Source organism: Thamnophis elegans, chromosome 3 (genome assembly GCF_009769535.1).
Source record: "Thamnophis elegans isolate rThaEle1 chromosome 3, rThaEle1.pri, whole genome shotgun sequence".
Taxonomy (NCBI): Eukaryota; Metazoa; Chordata; class Lepidosauria; order Squamata; family Colubridae; genus Thamnophis; species Thamnophis elegans.
In genome coordinates this window covers 6448122-6468007 of record NC_045543.1, presented here as the reverse complement: position 1 = coordinate 6468007, position 19886 = coordinate 6448122, and the positions used below count along the sequence as shown (strand labels likewise).

The 19886-nt window shown below is 44.3% G+C and overlaps 1 protein-coding gene across 1 annotated transcript in view; it reads right to left on the bottom strand.

The window, feature by feature from the left end:
• Window positions 1-208: 208 nt before the first annotated feature.
• GREB1 (growth regulating estrogen receptor binding 1) overlaps window positions 209-19886 on the bottom strand; it is an 88786-nt gene continuing 69108 nt past the window's right edge. Inside the window, exons 24-32 of the mRNA XM_032214176.1 lie at window positions 18690-18832; window positions 17189-17350; window positions 15198-15402; window positions 13224-13398; window positions 12646-12864; window positions 11619-11754; window positions 7529-7729; window positions 3408-3546; window positions 209-372 (exon numbers count right to left, since the gene is read on the bottom strand). Of these exons, the coding sequence (XP_032070067.1) occupies window positions 209-372; window positions 3408-3546; window positions 7529-7729; window positions 11619-11754; window positions 12646-12864; window positions 13224-13398; window positions 15198-15402; window positions 17189-17350; window positions 18690-18832 (1544 nt within the window). The remainder of the gene's footprint in view (window positions 373-3407; window positions 3547-7528; window positions 7730-11618; window positions 11755-12645; window positions 12865-13223; window positions 13399-15197; window positions 15403-17188; window positions 17351-18689; window positions 18833-19886) is intronic.

Genomic DNA, 19886 nt, shown 5'->3' with positions numbered 1-19886 from the left:
TAAATTATAAAAGGTACTGGCACAGTCTGAAACTATAAACACAAATGTGTCAAATAAAATAGAATTATAATACAGATAGTTCAAATTTGTCTACATGTTTGTCTACATTATGGAGTTTTATTTTAAAAAAAAAGTTCAGCTGAACGTTTATTTTCACAACTTATTTTTGGCTGAAAGTGACTCCTTGAAGATGTCAGATAATTTCTTATCAAATATGTCGTCCTGTCAAAAAGAAGAGGGGCTTGTCTTCTTTGGCATTGGCAGTTTGAAACTCGTCTCTTAGTCGGAATTGCCACTCATCTTCTAGTTCCAGCCGGACAACTGTTTGGCGAAGGGAGTTTCTATCTTGGCAAATCACACATAAGGTGGCACCTGTGGGAATTATTATTATTAGCATTTGTATTACATATACATAACTAATAGAAAAGAATATTGTAGCTCAGGTTTGAACTGTGGGGTCTTTAGTAATCTCCGAGCTTGGTTGTTTTCTTGCAGATGTTTCATTACCCAACTAGGTAACCGTGGCACGACAAAACTGCGCTCGACTAAAGCGCGCCCGATTAAACCGCGTCACTGATGTCATCAACAGGGCGACAACAACGAGCGCGGAGAAAGAAGGGCGCTTTAAATAGCGCTTTGAAAGCAAGCCAATTCAAGTTAAGGTAAGGGTTTAGGGTTAGGTTTAGGGTTAGGGTTAGGGTTAGGGTTAGGGTTAGGGTTAGGGTTAGGTTAAGGATTAGGGTTAGGGTTAGGGTTAGGGTTAGGGTTAGGGTTAGGGTTAGGGTTAGGTTAAGGGTTAGGGTTAGGTTTAGGGTTAGGGTTAGGATTAGGTTTAGGGGGTTAGGTTTAGGTTTAGGGGTTAATTTTAGGTTTAGCGTTTACAGCGTGCTTTTTTCTCCGCGCTGTTGTCGCGCTGTGATGATGTCAGCTACGCGGTTTCGTCGAGAGCCCTTTAGTCGAATGCGGTTTTGTGGTGGAACCCTAGGTAACATCATCAGTGCTAGAAGGTAGTGGGGTTTGTTCTTTTTTTTATATACTTGAACTGTGATGCTGAACCTATGGCACACGTGCTACCGACGGCACATGGAGCCCTCTCTGCGGGCACACGAGCCACCACGCCCTCCACCCTGCATTCACCTCCCACCGGCCAGCTGATTTTTGAGTCTCTGACGCACATACGGGAGATGTGTGCGTATGCATGGGGGCGGGGAGTCATATGTGCATGCGTGGGGGCGCGGAGAGTTGTGTGTGCATGCAGGGGGTACAACGTGCCCCCTGCAGCCCGTTTTTGGTCCCAGGATGCTTCAGGGAGGCCTGCTACGCCCAAAACTGGCAGAGGGTCGCACACACATGCACGGGGCGGGATAGGGGGAGCATGGGGGTGTCGTACATACATTGAATTATGGGTGTGGGCAGCAAGTGCATGGTTTGGGCATACGAGGACAAAAAGATTAGCCATTACTATACTAGAGGATTGCTCAGTGAGTACTGGTATAATGTTCTTCATTATGGAACCAAATCAAGGAACCACTAAGAACGCTCCCACCATTGCAGAGAGCCAAGGTGGTGCAGTGGTTAGAGTGCAATACTGCAGGCCATTTCAGCTGACTGCTATCTGCAGTTCAGCAGTTCAAATCTCATCCTTCCATCCTTCCGAGGTGGGTGAAATGAGGACCCAGACTGTGGGGGCGATATGCTGACTCTGTAAACCGCTTAAAGAGGGCTGAAAGCCCTATGAAGCGGTATATAAGTCTAACTGCTATTGCTATCACTGTAGGGCCAGCCATAAACCACATAAACAGGGAGCAAATCCCACTCCTTATATCAATGATGATGTTACCTAGTTGGGTAATGAAATATCTTCAAGAAAACAACCCAAGTTCAGAGAGAGCACCAAGGACCCCTCGGATACATAACTCTGAGAACTAAAAAACAGAAATCATACACAACAGCCGGCACCCAAATCCCAGCTCTCAATTGTGGAATGACTTAAAAGACATTATTAGTCAAAAGATTAAGATTAAGATTTAGTTTATTTGAATGCCACCCTTCTCCGGGAGGGACTCAGGGCGGCGAACAATTCAAAAGGGGAAAAGGGGACACAAACACAATACACGTAATTAAAATACACAAGAGTCATACAGCCATACAAGTCGAGAGGGGAGGGGAACTCATCAACCCCAGGCCTGCCGGCACAGCCAGGTTTGATGGCTTTCCGGAAGGCCTGGAGAGAGGTGAGGGTCCGGATCTCCACGGGGAGTTCGTTCCAAAGGGCCGGAGCTGCCACAGAGAAGGTAGCCAGGTGTGGTAGCCAGGTGGCATTGGCTGGTGGATGGAACCCGGAGGAGGCCAACCCTGTGCGATCTAACGGGTCTTTGGGAGGTAATTGGCAGCAGGCGGTCTCTCAAGTACAACCTCTCAAAAGGACAACCATTTTAGCAGTTGTAGAGGAATCTCTTAGAAATATGCTTGTCTCCTTTCCCTCTTTCCCTCTCTGCGTCATAGGATACCTTTCAGAGGTGGCAAACATAATTCATATCTCCTTCCACTGGCTGAATATAGTATTTAAAATAAGTGGGCATTAGAGCAGTCAATCGAACATGATGGTATAGGGCACCTCCTGCAGTTTATATTCCAGGGAAGTGGGGAGATGTATGAAACGAAGGGGGAAGAGATTTGGGAGGTGTAAGTGAAGAGAGAGCTGAGGAAAAGTCACAGTCTTAGCTCTATCACAATCTCTGCTTGCCAGGAAAAAGGTTACATATCTGGCACCAAGGAAGCAGGGATTGGCAATCACAGATAGGTGGTAATATTGAAGGAATCTGGTTCTAACCAATTCAAAATTATTATGAAATATTTATTCAGCTTCCTGTTGTAACAAAGGAAAGAGAAGAAAACCAAAATAATTTCCAATACAAGAAAGATGTTTTGGGTGGTAGCAAACCAATGGATCCTTTACAGTTATCCATGGGTAAAATTTTAACAGGGGGGAGGGAGGGAGGGAGGGAGGGAGGGAGGGAGGGAGGGAGGGAGGAAGGAAGGAAGGAAGGAAGGAAGGAAGGAAGGAAGGAAGGAAGGAAGGAAGGAAGGAAGGATCCATCAGAACAATTAGGGTATATGACATTACTCCTTGTAAAACATTTAACTTCCTTCTTGGCAATTGGATTTGTCAAAATGCTATTTTAGAAACAGATCAGGTTCCCTGTTCGCAGGAAGCCAATCTGTTCCTGCACTCAATAGATCTTTCTTCCTGGAAGGTTCTTCCCCCCACCCCCTGAGTAGTTTTTCAGGTAGGAAAGTTCAAGTATCAGAGACTCAGATGCTTTTTTGCTGCCTGCCTGCCTGCCTGCCTGCCTTCCTGCTCCAAAAATGTCAAGTCACTCTATGTATCAGCAGCAACCTCTTACCTTTCAAAAAGTGGAATTTCTTCAGGAAGCTGGCTACAACAAAGGAATCACAGAGATACAGCAGGAGTCCACTAAACAGCATCTCGGAGCAGCTGACATTCAGGGAATGAGGCCGGGAACTAACATAACAAACGGCAATCTGTTTGCAACAGGAACAAAACAGCAAGAGTGATTTACTCTCCATCCAGAGGCGATTCGAGTTAATATTACTAAACAGTTATGGCCAGTGGTGAAATTCAATTTTTTTTAAACTACTGGTTCTGTGGGCGTGGCTCGGTGGGCGTGGCGGGGGAAGGATACTGCAAAATCTCCATTTCCCCCACCCCCCACTCCTGGAGCCAGCCAGAGGTGATATTTACTGGTTCTCCAAACTACTCAAAATTTCCGCTACCGCTTCTCCGGAACCTGTCAGAACCTTCTGAATTTCACCCCTCGTCATGGCCACAGAAACATCGACATCAGATTCAGATTGTGCTGGGTATCATGGATTCCATTTACGGCAGATAAATGAATACATCTATTTTCCAGATGTAGCAAATGGGTGGCAGAGTTCTCTTACAGCTAGCACATATCTTTTGATTTTGTAAATAATTTGGCATGCTACAGTTAGTGATAAGCTATTTTTTCCTTACATTTGTGTAGTCATTTCATCGCGGAATGGCCTTTAAAGAGAAGTTATATGAATCCTCTCTCGTTTAATAACACTTTAGCTAAACTGCAGAGGCTGGTTCTCCTAGGAGCTTGGCCTCATCCCCAATCATGTGTAACTGAAACAATAGCATCTCCTTTTCTTTTTCTGCCACTTCCTTTCTCTTAACTTATTGTTCCCTCTGCAGCAAACATTTGTCTCTGGCAAGGAATCTGTCCTGGTGCACACACAGTTAAGTTACTCACTTTTCCACTTGTCTCCATTTGACCTCTGCTTTCATAGACTAGTGCATCAAGTAATTAAAGCTAGTTATGTTTCTATCTCGATTGCAAATAAGAAATTGGAGGAGGGGTAGAATATGCTGGGAAGAAAAAAAGCCAGTTTGATTTAAAAAGAAAAAGAAGAAGAAGAAGAAGAAGAAGAAGAAGAAGAAGAAGAAGAAGAAGAAGAAGAAGAAGAAGAAGAAGTAGTAGTAGTAGTAGTAGTAGTAGTAGTAGTAGTAGTAGTAGTAGTGTTGGATACTCTCTGAAGATTAACTTGGCTTTAGAACAGGCCAGATCTGGAGGTTGGGCCCTATTTTACAGTGATTTTCTACCTTCCTCTGTGACAGGTTCTAGCTAGTGGGATGTGAGAGGTTGAGCAGTTCAATCTTTGGCCTCTGTAGAAGGGGTTGCCTCATGGTTCAGGTCTTTCACTTCTCCATTTTACCATCCATATCATCTACATGAGAATGCTTGGAGAGGTCATCGAACACCATGGGGTGCAGTATCATCAGCAGGCAATCTGCTATGCGTCTCCACTTCCTGACAACCAAGGGACACTGCCTTGGTAATAGTTCAAAAGCCTGTAATGCATTGTTGGGGAGAAATCAGTTTCAATTCACCCCTAGCAAGATAGAGTGGCTCTGGGTTTTGGTGAGGTATCATTTGTTACTCTTGCTGGCATGGTTACTCCTCCAGACAGAGCTGGTAATGCCATCTGGCTGTTCCGACAGGCCTGGGGCTAAAGAGTTTTTTGCCCCCCTTCTCGGTATGGTTGTTGTGTGTTTTTAAATTTTGTATTGTTATGTCTCGTCTTTTTTACCCCCCTGTCTGTACCCCCCTTCCCTGATTGAATTGTGAGCCGCCCTGAGTCCCCTTCGGGGAAAAGGGCGGCATATAAATGTAATCAATCAATCAATAACACTCAATAATAAAGAGCCGAGGTGGCGCAGTGGTTGGAGTGCAGCACTGCAGGCTACTTCAGCTGACTGCAGTTCTGCAGTTCGGCTGTTCAAATCTCATCGGCTCAGGGTTGACTCAGCCTTCCATCCTTCCGAGGTGGGTAAAATGAGGACCCGGATTGTTGTTGGGGGCAATATGCTGACTCTGTAAACCACTTAGAGAGGGCTGAAAGCCCTATGAAGCGGTATATAGGTCTAACTGCTATTGCTATTGCTAACACTTGTAGCAGTGGTGGGTTACAACCGGTATGCCCCGGTATGGGTGTACTGGTTCCTGCCGGGAGCACCGGGTACCATTACGGTACGGTGCTCCAGAGGGCTGCCTGCCCACCCGCCCGCGCTCCTTACCGGTACTTGACCTCTTAGGCACTTCCGTGCATGCGCACAGTGCATACGGTACCCATGCGATGCTCCGCTGAGCAGCTGGAGCGTCGCGGAGTGTCACAGGCGGTAAGTACGCATGCGCGTGCTGCGCACATTCATGTGGTGGACGCCCGGTCCTGTTACACCATACCGGTTGCAACGGGATCTGGAACCCACCCCTGACTTGTAGAGACATTCAATTGCTGCCTCATTCTGGCAAAGCTGGAAAAAAAATCCACCATAGCAGGTAGCTGCACTTATACTGCCACTCAGCTTTTCTGGTTTTTATGCTTTTTTCTGAAAAAAAGGGGCAAAGCCCAACCATTTCAATCACGTCAGGAAAAACAAGTGGTTCCTCCCCATTTCTGAGAGGCGAAGGAGTCCCAAACCCAGAAGCATTTGGAGCAACTTTTCGGAATGGTCTCCTCTTTGGAGGTTTGTTTGTCTCCAAGATTATCCAACTTCAGGAACAAGATTCAAGATTTAATGAATTTGTATGCCGCCCAATCCCGAAGGACTCTGGGTGGCTTACATAAAAACAATTTAAAAATACTGAAAAATTTAAAATACAAAGATAAAGCAAGTTAAAAGAACACAACATACACTCAATTCTTAGTGGAGCTAGAACTCAATCAAGGATCAACAGCCCCAGGCCTGCCGGAACAGCCAGGTCTCGGTAGACTTTCGGAAGGCCGAGAGAGTGGGGAGGGTCCGGATCTCAGGGAGTAGATCGGTCCATAGGGCCGGGGCAGCTACAGAGAAGGCTCTCCCCCGAGGAGCCGCCAGTCGACATTGTGTAGTTGACGGCAACAAACAGGACATTTGCAGAAGGTTTGGTGTTGAAGAAAGTGGGGGAGGAAGAAATTATATTTATAAGGCGTTCTTGTCTTGTTACAATATTTGCTTGTATTTGTGAGCTGCCAAGGTGTTTTTGTGACTGTGGCAGGAGATACATTTGATAAATAAATTCAGAAGAAGCAGGCAGAGTCCACTTGGCAAACTATGGCCCTCCAGGTACTGTTAGAAGCAGGAGGAGCAATAGAGAAGAATGCTGGGAGTTGAGGTTCAGCTACATTTGAAGGGCATGTGCACATGTGCGCATGTGCACATGGAACAGCCGAGGTGGCGCAGTGGTTAAATGCAGCACTGCAGGCTACTTCAGCTGACTGCAGTTCTGCAGTTCGGCTGTTCAAATCTCACCGGCTCAGGGTTGACTCAGCCTTCCATCCTTCCGAGGTGGGTAAAATGAGGACCCGGATTGTTGTTGGGGGCAATATGCTGACTCTGTAAACCGCTTAGAGAGGGCTGAAAGCCCTATGAAGCGGTATATAAGTCTAATTGCTATTGCTATTGCTATGTGGTGATGATGACGACGGCGATGTTTCCATTCAGTCATGCCTGATTCTTGGTGATTTTATGGGCCAGGACTCTCCACATCTTTCAATTTTGCACTACTTCTTTGCGTTTTTCTATGCTCTGGCGGCAGGGGTGGGTTCCGGCAGCCACTACTGCTGGTTTACTTGTGGGTGGGCTGCACACGCATGCGCAGTACAATTAAAATTGTTCTGTGCATGCGCAGAACTGAAAAACAAGATGGCGACGCCTGAGGAGCTGCACAGAGAACCAGTTTGGGGGCATGGCAGGCCTGGGTCATTGCCCGTTTCTGTGACGCAGGCCACTAAACTACTACTGGTTTGGCCGAACCGGCCCAAACCTGTAGGAACCCACCACTGTCTGGTGGGTGTCTGCTTTGATGGTGTCCAGCCACTGTGTGACTGGTTTTCTTTGACGTCTAACTTTTCCAAACATAATTACTTTCTCCAGTATGTGCATATATTTTATTTTCATATTTATATACAGTGTTTTAATTAATACATAGTTGATTACCTGTGGTCCTAAATTAAGGTAACAATCCACAGATAGTACTGGCTGGTTGTAATTCTTCAGTGAAAGCGGGAAGAAGCGATGGCTGTGATTCTGGAGGTATTTTTCAAGCAATAACTGAGCAGGAGCTGCCAAGAATGTATGCTTGCTGTCAGGGGCACATATATATTGAGCTGAGCCAATACTCATTAAATTATCTGACACCTGAAAAGAAAACAATGATTGTGGTAGCGATTTTTTTTTAAAGGAGTGACTTTGTAAAATAAAGTTTAAAAATACATATAGCGGAACAAAATCACATACAACAATACAATTATATAACTGACTGAGGGAGAAAAATGTTGAGATGTCTCACATATTCAATGCCTGGAATGCTCTACCCGACTCCGTTGTTACATCCTGTTGTGGCCCAGCAGGAGCTGTTGGAGCTGCCACCAGCGAGGGGCCCTATGAGTCAGCTCTGGAGGATGTGGAGGACCCTGGACAGGGTTCCGACTCTGAGCTGGGCGCAGAGAGGCTGGTTGGCCACCAGGAGGCGCCTGAGCCTTGGACCAGTGGGGAGGAGACAAGGGAGTGTGATCCGGACGTCATGCATTGGAGCAGTGGGGAGGAGCCAAGGGAGTTGTTCCTGGATGCCCGGCAACAGAGAGCTAATAGGCGTAAGGAACAGTTACGCAGTTACAGGAGATAATTGCCCTCAGCTGCTGGTAATTAAGCTCCTCTCAAGACTATAAAAGGAATGATTGTGCACACGCCCTTTTGCAGGAGTCAACGTATGCACTAAAGTGGGAGAACTTTTGTGGCCATCTTGTCTGTGCTGGATTGCTGCCAAGGGCCTGTCTGTCTGTTAATAAAGTCCTTGAAGTATCTTTGTTCTCGGCTTTGGTGTGGGACGAGGGGCGTCAGAACACATCCTCAAACCCTCACAGCTTCAACCTTAAACTGTCTACCGTGGACCTCACCCCATTCCTAAGAGTTCTGTAAAGGGGGCATGCATAAGCGCACCAGCGTGCCTTCCATCCCTGTCCTACTGTCCCCATTTATTTGTATTCATTTCCTTTGTTCGTGTCTATGTTCATATTTATATCTGCTGTCTTGTACACGTTTGACAAATAAAATATTTGAGAGTATGTATGTAAGCATGCACATAAATACAAATATGACGACACACAAATACACATTTTCAGAAGCGTTTTTGAGAGCTTAGATATCACTTAAGACATATGGACATGCTTGTGATTGTCTTGGCATTTTGACCACTTCCTTCCAAAATAAACAAAGCAATCAATTTATTTATTAATTTTTTGGGGGCCACTCATCTTGTGAATGTGACTTACACATCCAGTTAGAGCAATAAAAAAATAATATTAACAAAGAATAAAAACCTAGGATAAACCAAACCAAAACAATAACCGAAACCTCTAAACAGACCTTCAGTGTTTCACAAAAGCCCTGTCTCAGGCCTGCAGCCATCTTTTCTTTTGGATCTTTGGCCTGCCACACTTTCTATTATTCTACTATGCATTTTCTATGGTGGGGAAATGGGAGGAGGGATTGTATGGAGTTAGATGATGTGTAGCCATAACAACATTCTTTCTAGAAAGCCAAGGTCATCCTTTGTCTTTGCACCTCTACACAACTGACCGGAATTGAATGGGTGGAAGCTGCCAGCATGGCAGTGGGAGATTGGACCATGTGATGGACTTGTGGGTGAGGGGGCAAGATCTTGAACTTTCAACTGGGTGGGGGAAACCGGGAAGCTTTCAGATTCGGGTTTTCCCAGATGTGCCAACATGGCTCTCTTAATAAATAATTTAAATTGGAACTTTGAGCAATGCATTGACTTGGACTCTTGATTTAATTTTACTTAAATTAAATTTTAACGCTATTTGGAACCCTGACATCCTGCAGGATTGGGGTCAACCTGATCTTGAAGGTATAGTGTTCCAAAGCACAGGTACCCTGTCAGGCCTGAAGAGGTTCCTTTAAGAATCTTTGGCCTGCCACACTCTCATTAAGGAGGGGGGGGTAATTAGCAAGGGGTAGAATGTGTTGTTTTCAAAATAAAAAATTCCTTTCTAAAAGCTCAAGGTCATCTTTTGTCTCCCAAACCTTTGCACCTGATCGGAAGCAGTTGGGCGTAGGTGTTAGCGTGGAAGAAGAAGATTGGACCATGTGATGGACTGTGGGTCCATCATGAACTTTTAACTGGGTGGGATCCTGATGTAACTTCCAGAATTGGGCATGATGCCAACATGCCTGCCTTATTAAATTGGAACTTTAAGCATAGTTTTGCCTTCGACTCTGATTTAATTCTGCATGATATTTGGAACGCTGACATACCCTTTAATTGATTTATAGGACTCCCCAGCATAATCAATGTGGCTATGCACAAAAAACAAATAATAAATTTAAAAAATCCACGTAAAATTGGAAAAAAAAACTATCCAAAATATAAAATGATGAACAAACAGGATAATTAGATAACCAAAAGGGACTCGGTTTAATTGAATTCCACCCCCAAGAATTAACAATTTTTATAAAGACAAATAGAGTTGGAGATTGGCATATATCTGGGAGCATGGTATGTCTGTGTGTGTGAGAGAGAGATTATTCCAGAGCAGAGGGACAGCAACCAAAAAGTCACGTACTTCTAGGTTGCGTGAGATGGCAAATTTCAAAAGAGGGAACCTGAGCATTGTGAGATTGTGTGTGGGGTGGGCAGATGTTCTCGAAATAAGGCAGTTCTGCAAGTTCCCAGTCTTTTGCCACTGAGGGCTTTTATAGGTGGTAACCAGCACCTTGAACCTCATGTGGAAATCTACTGAGAGCAGAATAGGGATGTCACAAAGGCATAATGTGCTGCATCTATAAGTACCCACACTGCTGCATTCAGAACCAAATTTCACATGGCTGTACAACAGGAGCGGGGTTGTCAAACTCGTGGCCCACGGGCCAAATGTGTCACGCACCGGCCATCCCCATGCCTGGTTTAACAAAGGGAGAAAAAGTCCCCATACGTCATGTGATGCTGCCGTGTTGATGTGAGTTTGATACCCCTCACTGGTGGGTTTCAAAAAATTTTCGAACCTACTCTGTGGGTGGGACCTCTTTTGTGGGAGTGGCTTGCCGGCCATGTGACCTGGTGGGAGTGGCTTGCCGCCCATGTGTTCTCTTTCCTTTCTTTTGTCTCTCTGTCCCTTTTTTCTTTTTTTCTTTCATCTTTCTCTCACTTTTTCTTTCTTTTTTCTTTCTTTCATTCTTCCTTTCTTTCTCTCTCTCTCTCTCTCTCTTTCCTTTCTTTTGTCTCTCTGTCCCTTTTTCCTTTTTTTCTTTCATCTCTCTCACTTTTTCTTCTTTTTCTTTTTTCTTTTTTTCTTTCTTTCTTACTTTCTTTCTTTCTTCCTTCCTTCCTTCCTTCCTTCCTTCCTTCCTTCCTTCCTCTCTCTCTCTCTCTCTCTCTCTCTCTCTCTCCCTCCCTCCCTCCCTCCCTCCCTCTCTCTCTCTCTCTCTCTCTCTCTCTCTCTCTCTGTATGCTTGTGTCAGTGGTGGGTTTCAAAAAATTTTGGAACCTCTTCTGTAGGTGTGGCCTGCTTTCCGGGTCCACTGGTGGAACCTCTTCTAACCGGTTCGGTAGATTTGACAAACCGGTTCTACCGGATAGGTGCGAACTGGTAGGAACCCACTTCTGGTACCCCTGCAATAGAGTGTTGCAATAGTCCCATAGAAGGCAACTAAGCCATGAATGTCCATGGCCAAAGCCTCCCAAATCAGGAGTAGGTGAAACTGATACACAAATTGCACTTGTGCAAAGGCTAGCCTAGCTACAGCTGCCCCATGTTCTTTGAGCAAGAAGTGACAGGAACTCCCTTTGTCAAACTGCAGTTCACCTGGATCATGTTGTAGCTTTGGATGCAAGACCTGATCCTAAAACTGGACCTCAGTTTAGGACACCCCATTTGCTTAACCTCAGAATCTACTGAACGTCGTGTCTCTGTGTAACTTCGGAGTTAGTCGGTGCAACCGATTTCGTTGTATTTATTCCGTACGGCGACAATAAAGATGATACTATACTCCGTTCCCGAAGTCTCACCTTTGATTTGATATGAAAAGACCTTTGCCCTCCTACCGCTATTTGTTTCTTCATGACGCTAAATCGATTGAACCGGCAGATCCTCAAGCCTGCACTGCGGACGCGTAGATTGAAATCCACATCATCACAAACAAATCTGTTGGGAAGGACAGGAGATTCAGCATTTAAAGAACCACGTGGATTCCTGGAATTTTAATAGAAAACCCTTGTGAATACAACGGAAGTACTGTACTGTATGGGCCCAGATTGGAAACCGACAGTAACAGGACCTGTTTAAAAAGGCATGACATTGATATTTGTCCAAGGGAACTGACGGTCTGACATCACAGTCTAAGAAAAAAAACCGCACATGATATTAAATGATTCGCACAGTGTCTTACAGATCCGAACTGCTATCTCATTGGAGCTATTTTAGCAGGGAAATAATGTGCTAATTTCAGTTTTTCTTGACTTATTTTTGTTTCTTTTTTTAAAAAAATGCGTGCCAGATACAAAGATGTCTTTAGTACGTTGTAAGATTTGACCCTAAAATAAAGAAGAATCATAAAAAGGAAAATATTCAGCATCCTTTAGCAATAGCAATAGCAATAGCAGTTAGACTTATATACCGCTTCATAGGGCTTTCAGCCCTCTCTAAGGGGTTTACAGAGTCAGCATATCGCCCCAAACAACAATCCGGGTCCTCATTTTACCCACCTTGGAAGGATGGAAGGCTGAGTCAACCCTGAGCCGGTGAGATTTGAACAGCCGAACTGCAGAACTGCAGTCAGCTGAAGTAGCCTGCAGTGCTGCATTTAACCACTGCGCCACCTCGGCTCTTTAGAATCTGTAAGCATAATGGAACGAGCTACCCCAATATAACTCGGTTTCTTCCCATTCGTCCAGATGTATTAAAGCTGCCCTTAAAGTTACCCAACTATTGAGTCCGTCAGCTATGCTGGCTGCAAATGCTAGAAACTGTAACCTCAATAAATCTATACAGCACCTGGTTGGGAAGAAGTGGCTCCCTTAATCAGACTTGGCTCACCTGTTCTGGTTATACTGGACATTCTGGGTCAGGTCCACGTTCAGCATGATGAAGTCATGCACATGGCAACATGAGAATGGCTCCTTGATATCTCCACTCCTAGTCTTACTGGACCATTTCCTCATGCCAATCAAGGCATAGTGGGTGACACTGGGAGTGGATTCCATGTGCTGAAGAATTTGCTTTAGGGAAATGTTCTTTTCTCTCCAGGTATATTCACTGCAAGAGATCAGGAAATAATTTCAAATCAATAGCAATAGCAATATCAATAGCAATAGCAGTTATATACTGCTTCATAGGGCTTTCAGCCCTCTCTAAGCGGTTTACAGAGTCAGCATATCGCCCCCACAGTCTGGGTCCTCATTTCACCCACCTCGGAAGGGTGGAAGGCTGAGTCAACCTTGAGCCGGTGAGATTTGAACCGCTGAACTGCAGATAACAGTCAGCTGAAGTGGCCTGCAGTACTGCACCCTAACCACTGCGCCACCTTGGCTCTCCTAAACCTAAATCAAGTTAGGTTTTTTTTAAAAATAAAATAAAAAAAAGTCTTCCCCATCACAAAAAAAATAGGCGTTTACCTTTTCCTGTCCCCAGAACAATCAATTTCAACAGCATTCCACATCACACAAGAATCATCGGAGATGACAATGAAAGGCCAAATATCTTGAGGCTTAATGCCGAGCTCTTCCTGCCGATTTCGTTCCAGCTCCAAATTATGGTAAGACAGTTCTTTAATTAAGAAGTGAGCAGCTCCTGCAACCGAGACAGAGAAGCAGAGTGAGCTGCCAATAGGGGAAAGTGGAAGTTTCATTTTAGCGCAACGCCTTCAGCTGTACGAAAAGAATTTTCTCCCACAATCAAAATTTTCCTTGGGCTGCTCAAAATGTTTAGACAGTTGTTCCTCTGACTTGTAACAGATGCATCCATGGGATCGACTATACGTGACTTCATTTGTACAATAACAAAATAATCTTTCGGGTGTTGTGTGCATTAAATTGAAGTCACAAAATCATTCATCATCATAATTTTAGAAAAACACGTATTTATAACATCCTTTTCATTCAGCATGTTATAAATATCCTGGCCACCAAGCCTACAAATAAAAACTGTTTAGCTTCATTTGTTATTGGTCATTCTATACTTGAATGGAATGGAAGCGGTGGTGGGATTCAATTTTTTTTACTACCAGTTCTGTGGGCGAGGCTTGGTGGGCGTGGCTTGGTGGGCGTGGCAGGGGAAGGATACTGTAACATCTCCATTCCTTCCCCACTCCAGGGGAAGGTTACTGCAAAATCCCCATTCCCTCTTGATCAGCTGGGACTCGGGAGGCAGAAAATAGATGGGGGAGGGAGGGCCAGTCAGAGGTGGTATTTACCGGTTCTCCGAACTACTCAAAATTTCTGCTACCGGTTCTCCAGAACTGGTTAGAACCTGCTGAATACCACCTTTGAATGGAAGATGCTTTAGATTGAAAGCAGCAAAATGGATGGATTCTTTTACAATGGTAATGGCACCATTGGAAGACCTTAAAAAGTAAGGCTGAGGATAGATCAGCTTGTAGAAAATTTATTCATGTGGTCACTAAGAGTCAGCACTGATTTGATGGTACATAATCAGATTAAGGTTGATCCTCACTGATTAATCAACTGTTTATACAAGGAGCAGTTCAATCCTTTTGTGGGCAAGAACTGTATTTTATTGATTTATTGATGGCAGGGCTGCAGTAGAGGATAAGCTAAAATTACTTCATTGGAAAGAGCGGATTATTTGTCTGCGTTATGCAAAGTTTCAAGTTTCAAGTTTAATTTTATTTATAGGCCGCATAATCCCGGAGGACTCCGGGCGGCTTACAGAGAGGGGAAAGAAAAGAAAAGAAAAATAAAATAGACAAGTTAAAAAACAACACAAATACATTCATTTCAGTCGGGGCTGGACCTCAACAATGAGGTCAACAGCCCCAGGCCTGCCGGAATAGCCAGGTCTTGACAGCTTTTCTGAAGGCCATGAGAGTGGGTGAGGTCCGGATTTCTTGGAGTAGTTCATTCCAAAGGGTCGGGGCAGCCACAGAGAAGGCTCTCCTCCGGGGAGCCGCCAGCCGATATTGTCTGGCTGACGACATCTGAAGGAGGCCCACCCTGTGGGATCTTACCGGCCGTTGGGAGGAGTGTGGCAGTAGGCGGTCTTGCAGGTATGCTGGTCCTAAGCCATGTAGGGCTTTAAAGGTCATAACCAACACCTTGAATTGCATCTGGAGACCAATAGGTAGCCAGTGCAGCTCGCGGAGGATAGGTGTGACATGGGTGTACCTAGGTACACCCAATATCGCTCGCGCGGCTGCATTCTGGACTAGTTGCAGTCTCCGAACGCTTTTCAAGGGTAGCCTCATGTAGAGCGCAAATCAGCAGCATTATCGTGGGATGTTTTTGGAAGCCATTAAAAAGAGGTTCAAGCAAGATTACATATTCCCCAGAGTTCCTGCTTTAGTTATTCTACCAACTAAAGTTGGTAGCCTTGTTTTATTCACACAAATAACCAATAAAACATATACCTACCCACTCCCGCACTGTTGAAAATACTTGGCAGAACAAGCATGATGTGATTGGGCCAATATTTTTTATATATTGCCATTTCATACTCTTTGACAACCAAAACATGCAAATGGTTGGCTCCATCCATTGCGTGATAAAGATTAAAAAGCCCATGTTCGTGGCGTCCTGTGGTAGGAGTAAAAGTAGGGCTCTTTATGTAGTCCTGGCTCTGTAAAATTGGGAAATTGTATTATCAATATATTGATATTGTCAGCATCACTTCATTCAGTAATCAGGAAAGAAAACCACTGGACTCCATTTGTATTGAAATCAAGTGTACTTTTACTAATTATAAATGAGCAGTTGCAAAGCTAAGCTGAGTCTGGTTCATTAGGCGCGAAAGCTAATAATATAATGCATAATTCATTCCCCTCCCCTTGGCATCCCCGTGCACAGTCCAATCATAATTCTCCCAAATGTCAGGTGTGAGATAACTTCGAAAGGCATCACCAGGATGGAATGCTGGACCGTTGGCCTTGGCGAGAAACACCCCTCCTCCACATGCGCAGTAAGGTGGTCAGTTCAGCGTCTAGAAACTTCCTCCAGCACAGCAATGATTCCCCTCCCAAATACCATGCCCCCCCCTCCCCGTTTCAATGGCAGCCGAAGCAGCAAAGCTTTTATACATATAAAATAAAACATATTGTAAATCTAATATTTACAAAAGCCTATAAATAGTATAGGAAGATGACTAGAAAGAAGAGGCAGAAAAGGAAATAGTATCACTACTATTCTACTCTAAAACAAAGAACCATGTGAAACTGTAAAGGAAGAATCCACCAATCTCTATCAAGCTAAATGTGTACTATGTCTAAAGTTTACAGTGTAACCATTAGAAATGTTTTAGGTAAGTGGGGTGGGGGGGAACACTGGTTCAATTAATTATTCAGTTAGAAAGTGGTAATTGCAACTAATTCTCCTTTGTGAGAATGAGAACTGAAACAAAAAATAAAGAGGATAATTAAAACTACGTATTGAATTGTATTTGCTACTAGCCACTACAGGACAAACATACAAGATATTTTTGGATGGGAACCCATAAGTGAACATACTAGCATCTTGGTTAATTTTGCATTAAAGCAATTAATAACTACACAATTATCCTCACATTCATATCTTAGCCAATTAACTACAGACACAGATAGAAGCTGTCCCCTAGCTTTCTGGCAACAACAGTCAACCCTGCACCTTGTTCTAGGAGCAACAATAATGTTAACATGTTTCCAGAAGACCATTCCATTGCTGAATAGAATTGAGTTCCTTCTATAATTGGCCTGTATTTGACAAATATATCTGTGTGTATATATACATAGAGTACACACACACACATACATGAATGCACACACACATGCGCGTGTGTGCGCACACACATGCACATACATACATACATGGCAGAGCACATGCTTTTTATGTTGAAAGCATACGACTATGATGGCGAACTTATGGCATATGTGCCACAGGTGGAAAATGGAGCCATCTGTTAGGGCACATGAGGCATTGCCCTGTCATCATGTGTGCTGGCCAGCTGACTTTGGCCTTCTTTTAAGGCTGTTTTTCACCCTCCGGAGGCTTCCTTGAAGCCCCCGGAGCATGAAAAACCAGCCATATGGGCAAACTGGAGGTTCGGGAACAGACTTCCGGTTTGCTTGTAGGGCCGCTTTTCACACTCCGGAGCCTTCAGGGAAGCCTCCTGAAGGCTCCGGAGGGCGAAAAACGGCCCTACGGTCAAACCGGAAATCACTTCCGGTTTGCTCGTAGGGCTGTTTTGCATCCTCCTGAACCTTCGAGGGCCGTTTTTCGCCCTCCAGAGCCTACAGGGAAGCCTCCTGAAGGCTCCGTGGGGCCTTCGGGGGGCAGGGGAGGCTGTTTTTGCCCTTTCCAGCCTCCTAGAAAGCCAATTAGTTTAAATCCTAATCTTCTAGAACAAGAGTTTCAGAAATTGCTCATATATCTACCTGATCTGTGACAAGAGGCAATCTCATACTTTCCAGCTGCCTTCCTGGATGGCTGAAGACAAAGTGGTGCTCCTTCGATTTAGGAATAATGAAGTGCAGCTGAATTTCTTCTCCGAGCATTGAATAGGAAAAGGCAAAAGCATGCAGGGTGGATTCATAAAGCTGAGAAAAGAAAAAGATACACGTGAAATGTACCACATTTGCTCTTTTTGACAGCTCTGACATTGATATAAGCTATTTCTATTTATTTATTAAATTTATAGGCCGCCCAATCCTGGAGGACTCCGGGCGGCTTACAGAAATTTAATAGTCAAGCTGTTGACTATTAAAACGGTGGCAAAAAAAGCAAACCACATCTTAATACAGTAAACAGGTTACATTAATTAATACAGATGTTTATGTTCCAGCCCGCCCCCCCCCTCACAAAAAAAAATATTTAATAGATACAGACACACTTAATTAAAGTGGTGATATTTAAGGTTTAAAATGGAGCATCGACAAGCTTCGGCTAGTGTCACAGTGGATACATTTCTGAATCTGTTGCATTTTAAAATTTATGTAATGATTTGAGCAATGAGTTCTTTTTTTAAAAAAAAAGCTACCGGTATATAGCTAGGGATTTATTTAGAAATGCTTTTTGAGCCGAGGTGGCGCAGTGGTTAGAGTGCAGTACTGCAGGCCACTTCAGCTGACTGCTATCTGCAGTTCGGCGGTTCTAATCTCACCGGCTCAAGGTTGACTCAGCCTTCCATCCTTCCGAGGTGGGTGAAATGAGGACCCAGATTGTGGGGGCAATATATGCTGACTCTGTAAACCGCTTAGAGAGGGCTGAAAGCCCCATGAAGCGGTATATAAGTCTAACTGCTATTGCTATTCATGAGTCCAGTTGATCCTTCTAAATTCTGTATCTATCTTGGTAGATAAAGTATTTTAAAAAGTTAGGCAAGGCTGAACTGAATTAGTAGTTTAAGAGGCTACCAGCAGGAAATCTGATGTTTCATTCTAGACTTATGTTGTGAAGTTGAAAAAAAAAAACTTCAGTTTCCATATTACTGCTAAGTAATTTGGTTTAGTGACCTTAACTCTTAGATTTTTTAGCACAGTGGGTATAATATTGTATCCTTAAAAAAGGACATGGGCCAGCCTATTGAATATAATGTTGTATAGCAGTGGTGCCCAAACTTGGCAACTTTAAGACTTGTGGACTTCAACTCCCAGAATTCTCCAGCCAGCTCTGTATCCTTAAAAAAGGACATGGGCCAGCCTATTGAATATAATGTTGTATAGCAGTGGTGCCCAAACTTGGCAACTTTAAGCTCTGCTGGCTGGAGAATTCTGGGAGTTGAAGTCCACAAGTCTTAAAGTTGCCAAGTTTGGGAACCACTGTTGTATAGGATCATGCTTTGTCCTTTCTCAGTTTTTAAATCTGATGAATATGTCGATAATTTCTGCTGTCCTTGAAATGTAATGAATTTTCTACTGCAGATTCAATAAATCTTACCTGATACCTGGGATTAAAGCCCATATATTGATGACACTGTTCGCAATGGTGGTAAGTGTTGTAAGCAGCATATTTGGATAATCTCATCCGTGTTGTCTGACGGCGCATGTACATCTCCTCTGGTTTTCTCTTTGTTGATCTATCTGCACAAATGCATTTTGACTGTATCAGCTAAAAGGCCTGCTCACTTCTGCCAAGGTCCGAGCACATCTTTGTTCCGTGACCCAACAAAAGCGTGCCGGACAACAGTGCGCCGACAAAACCATGTCGATAAAACCGCGACATCGATAGCGCGCCCACAAAGGTGCGCCGACAAAAGACCGCCGACAGAAGCGCCATTACGGTTAAGGTAAGGGTTAAGGTAAGGGTTAGGGTAAGGGTTAGGTTCAGGGTTAAGTTCAGGGTTAGGTTCAGGGTTAAGTTCAGGGTTAGGTTCAGGGTTAGGTTTAGGGTTAGGTTTAGGGTTAGGGTTAGGGTTAGGGTTAGGTGTAGGTTAGGTTTAGGGTTAGGTTTAGGTTTAGGGTTAGGGTTAGGGTTAGGGTTAGGGTTAGGGTTAGGTGTAGATTAGGTTTAGGGTTAGATTAGGGTTAGGTTTAGAGCACGTTTCTGTTGGCGCGCTGTTGTCAGCGCGCTTCTGTCCCAATTCTTCGGCGCGATTTCAAACTCGTGCTTTTGTCCCCGCAGTTTTGTCGGTGCGCTTTTGTCGAGCGTGCATTTGTCGGTGAACCCTTTGTTCATCTTTGCCAAACTATACTAGCTTACAACTAAAACAAGATTTAAAATGGATTTTCCTTTTGGGAGTAGAGGGATGTCAATCCTTCTGTCAAAATATTACCTCCTGTTAATGCTATTACTAAGTCCTTTTTAGAATATATTTCTGAATACCGTATTTTTCGGAGTATAAGACACACCTTTTTCCCCCAAAAAAGAGGGTCAAAATCTGGTTGCGTCTTATACACTGAATACAGCATTTTTGGCCTCCTGAAACCCCGCTCCCTTCACAAAAATGGGCGTGCAGAGGCTTTGGGAGACCTGCAAAGTGGTCCTGGGGGCTGGGGAGGACAAAAATGAGTGGAAAACGGCCTGGGTTTTGCTTGTTTTTGCCCCCTCCCCAGAACCCCCAGGAGCACTCTACAAGCCTCCTGAAGGCTCTGCATGCCCTTTTTTTGGCAAAAATGGGCCTGTTTTTGCAAAAAA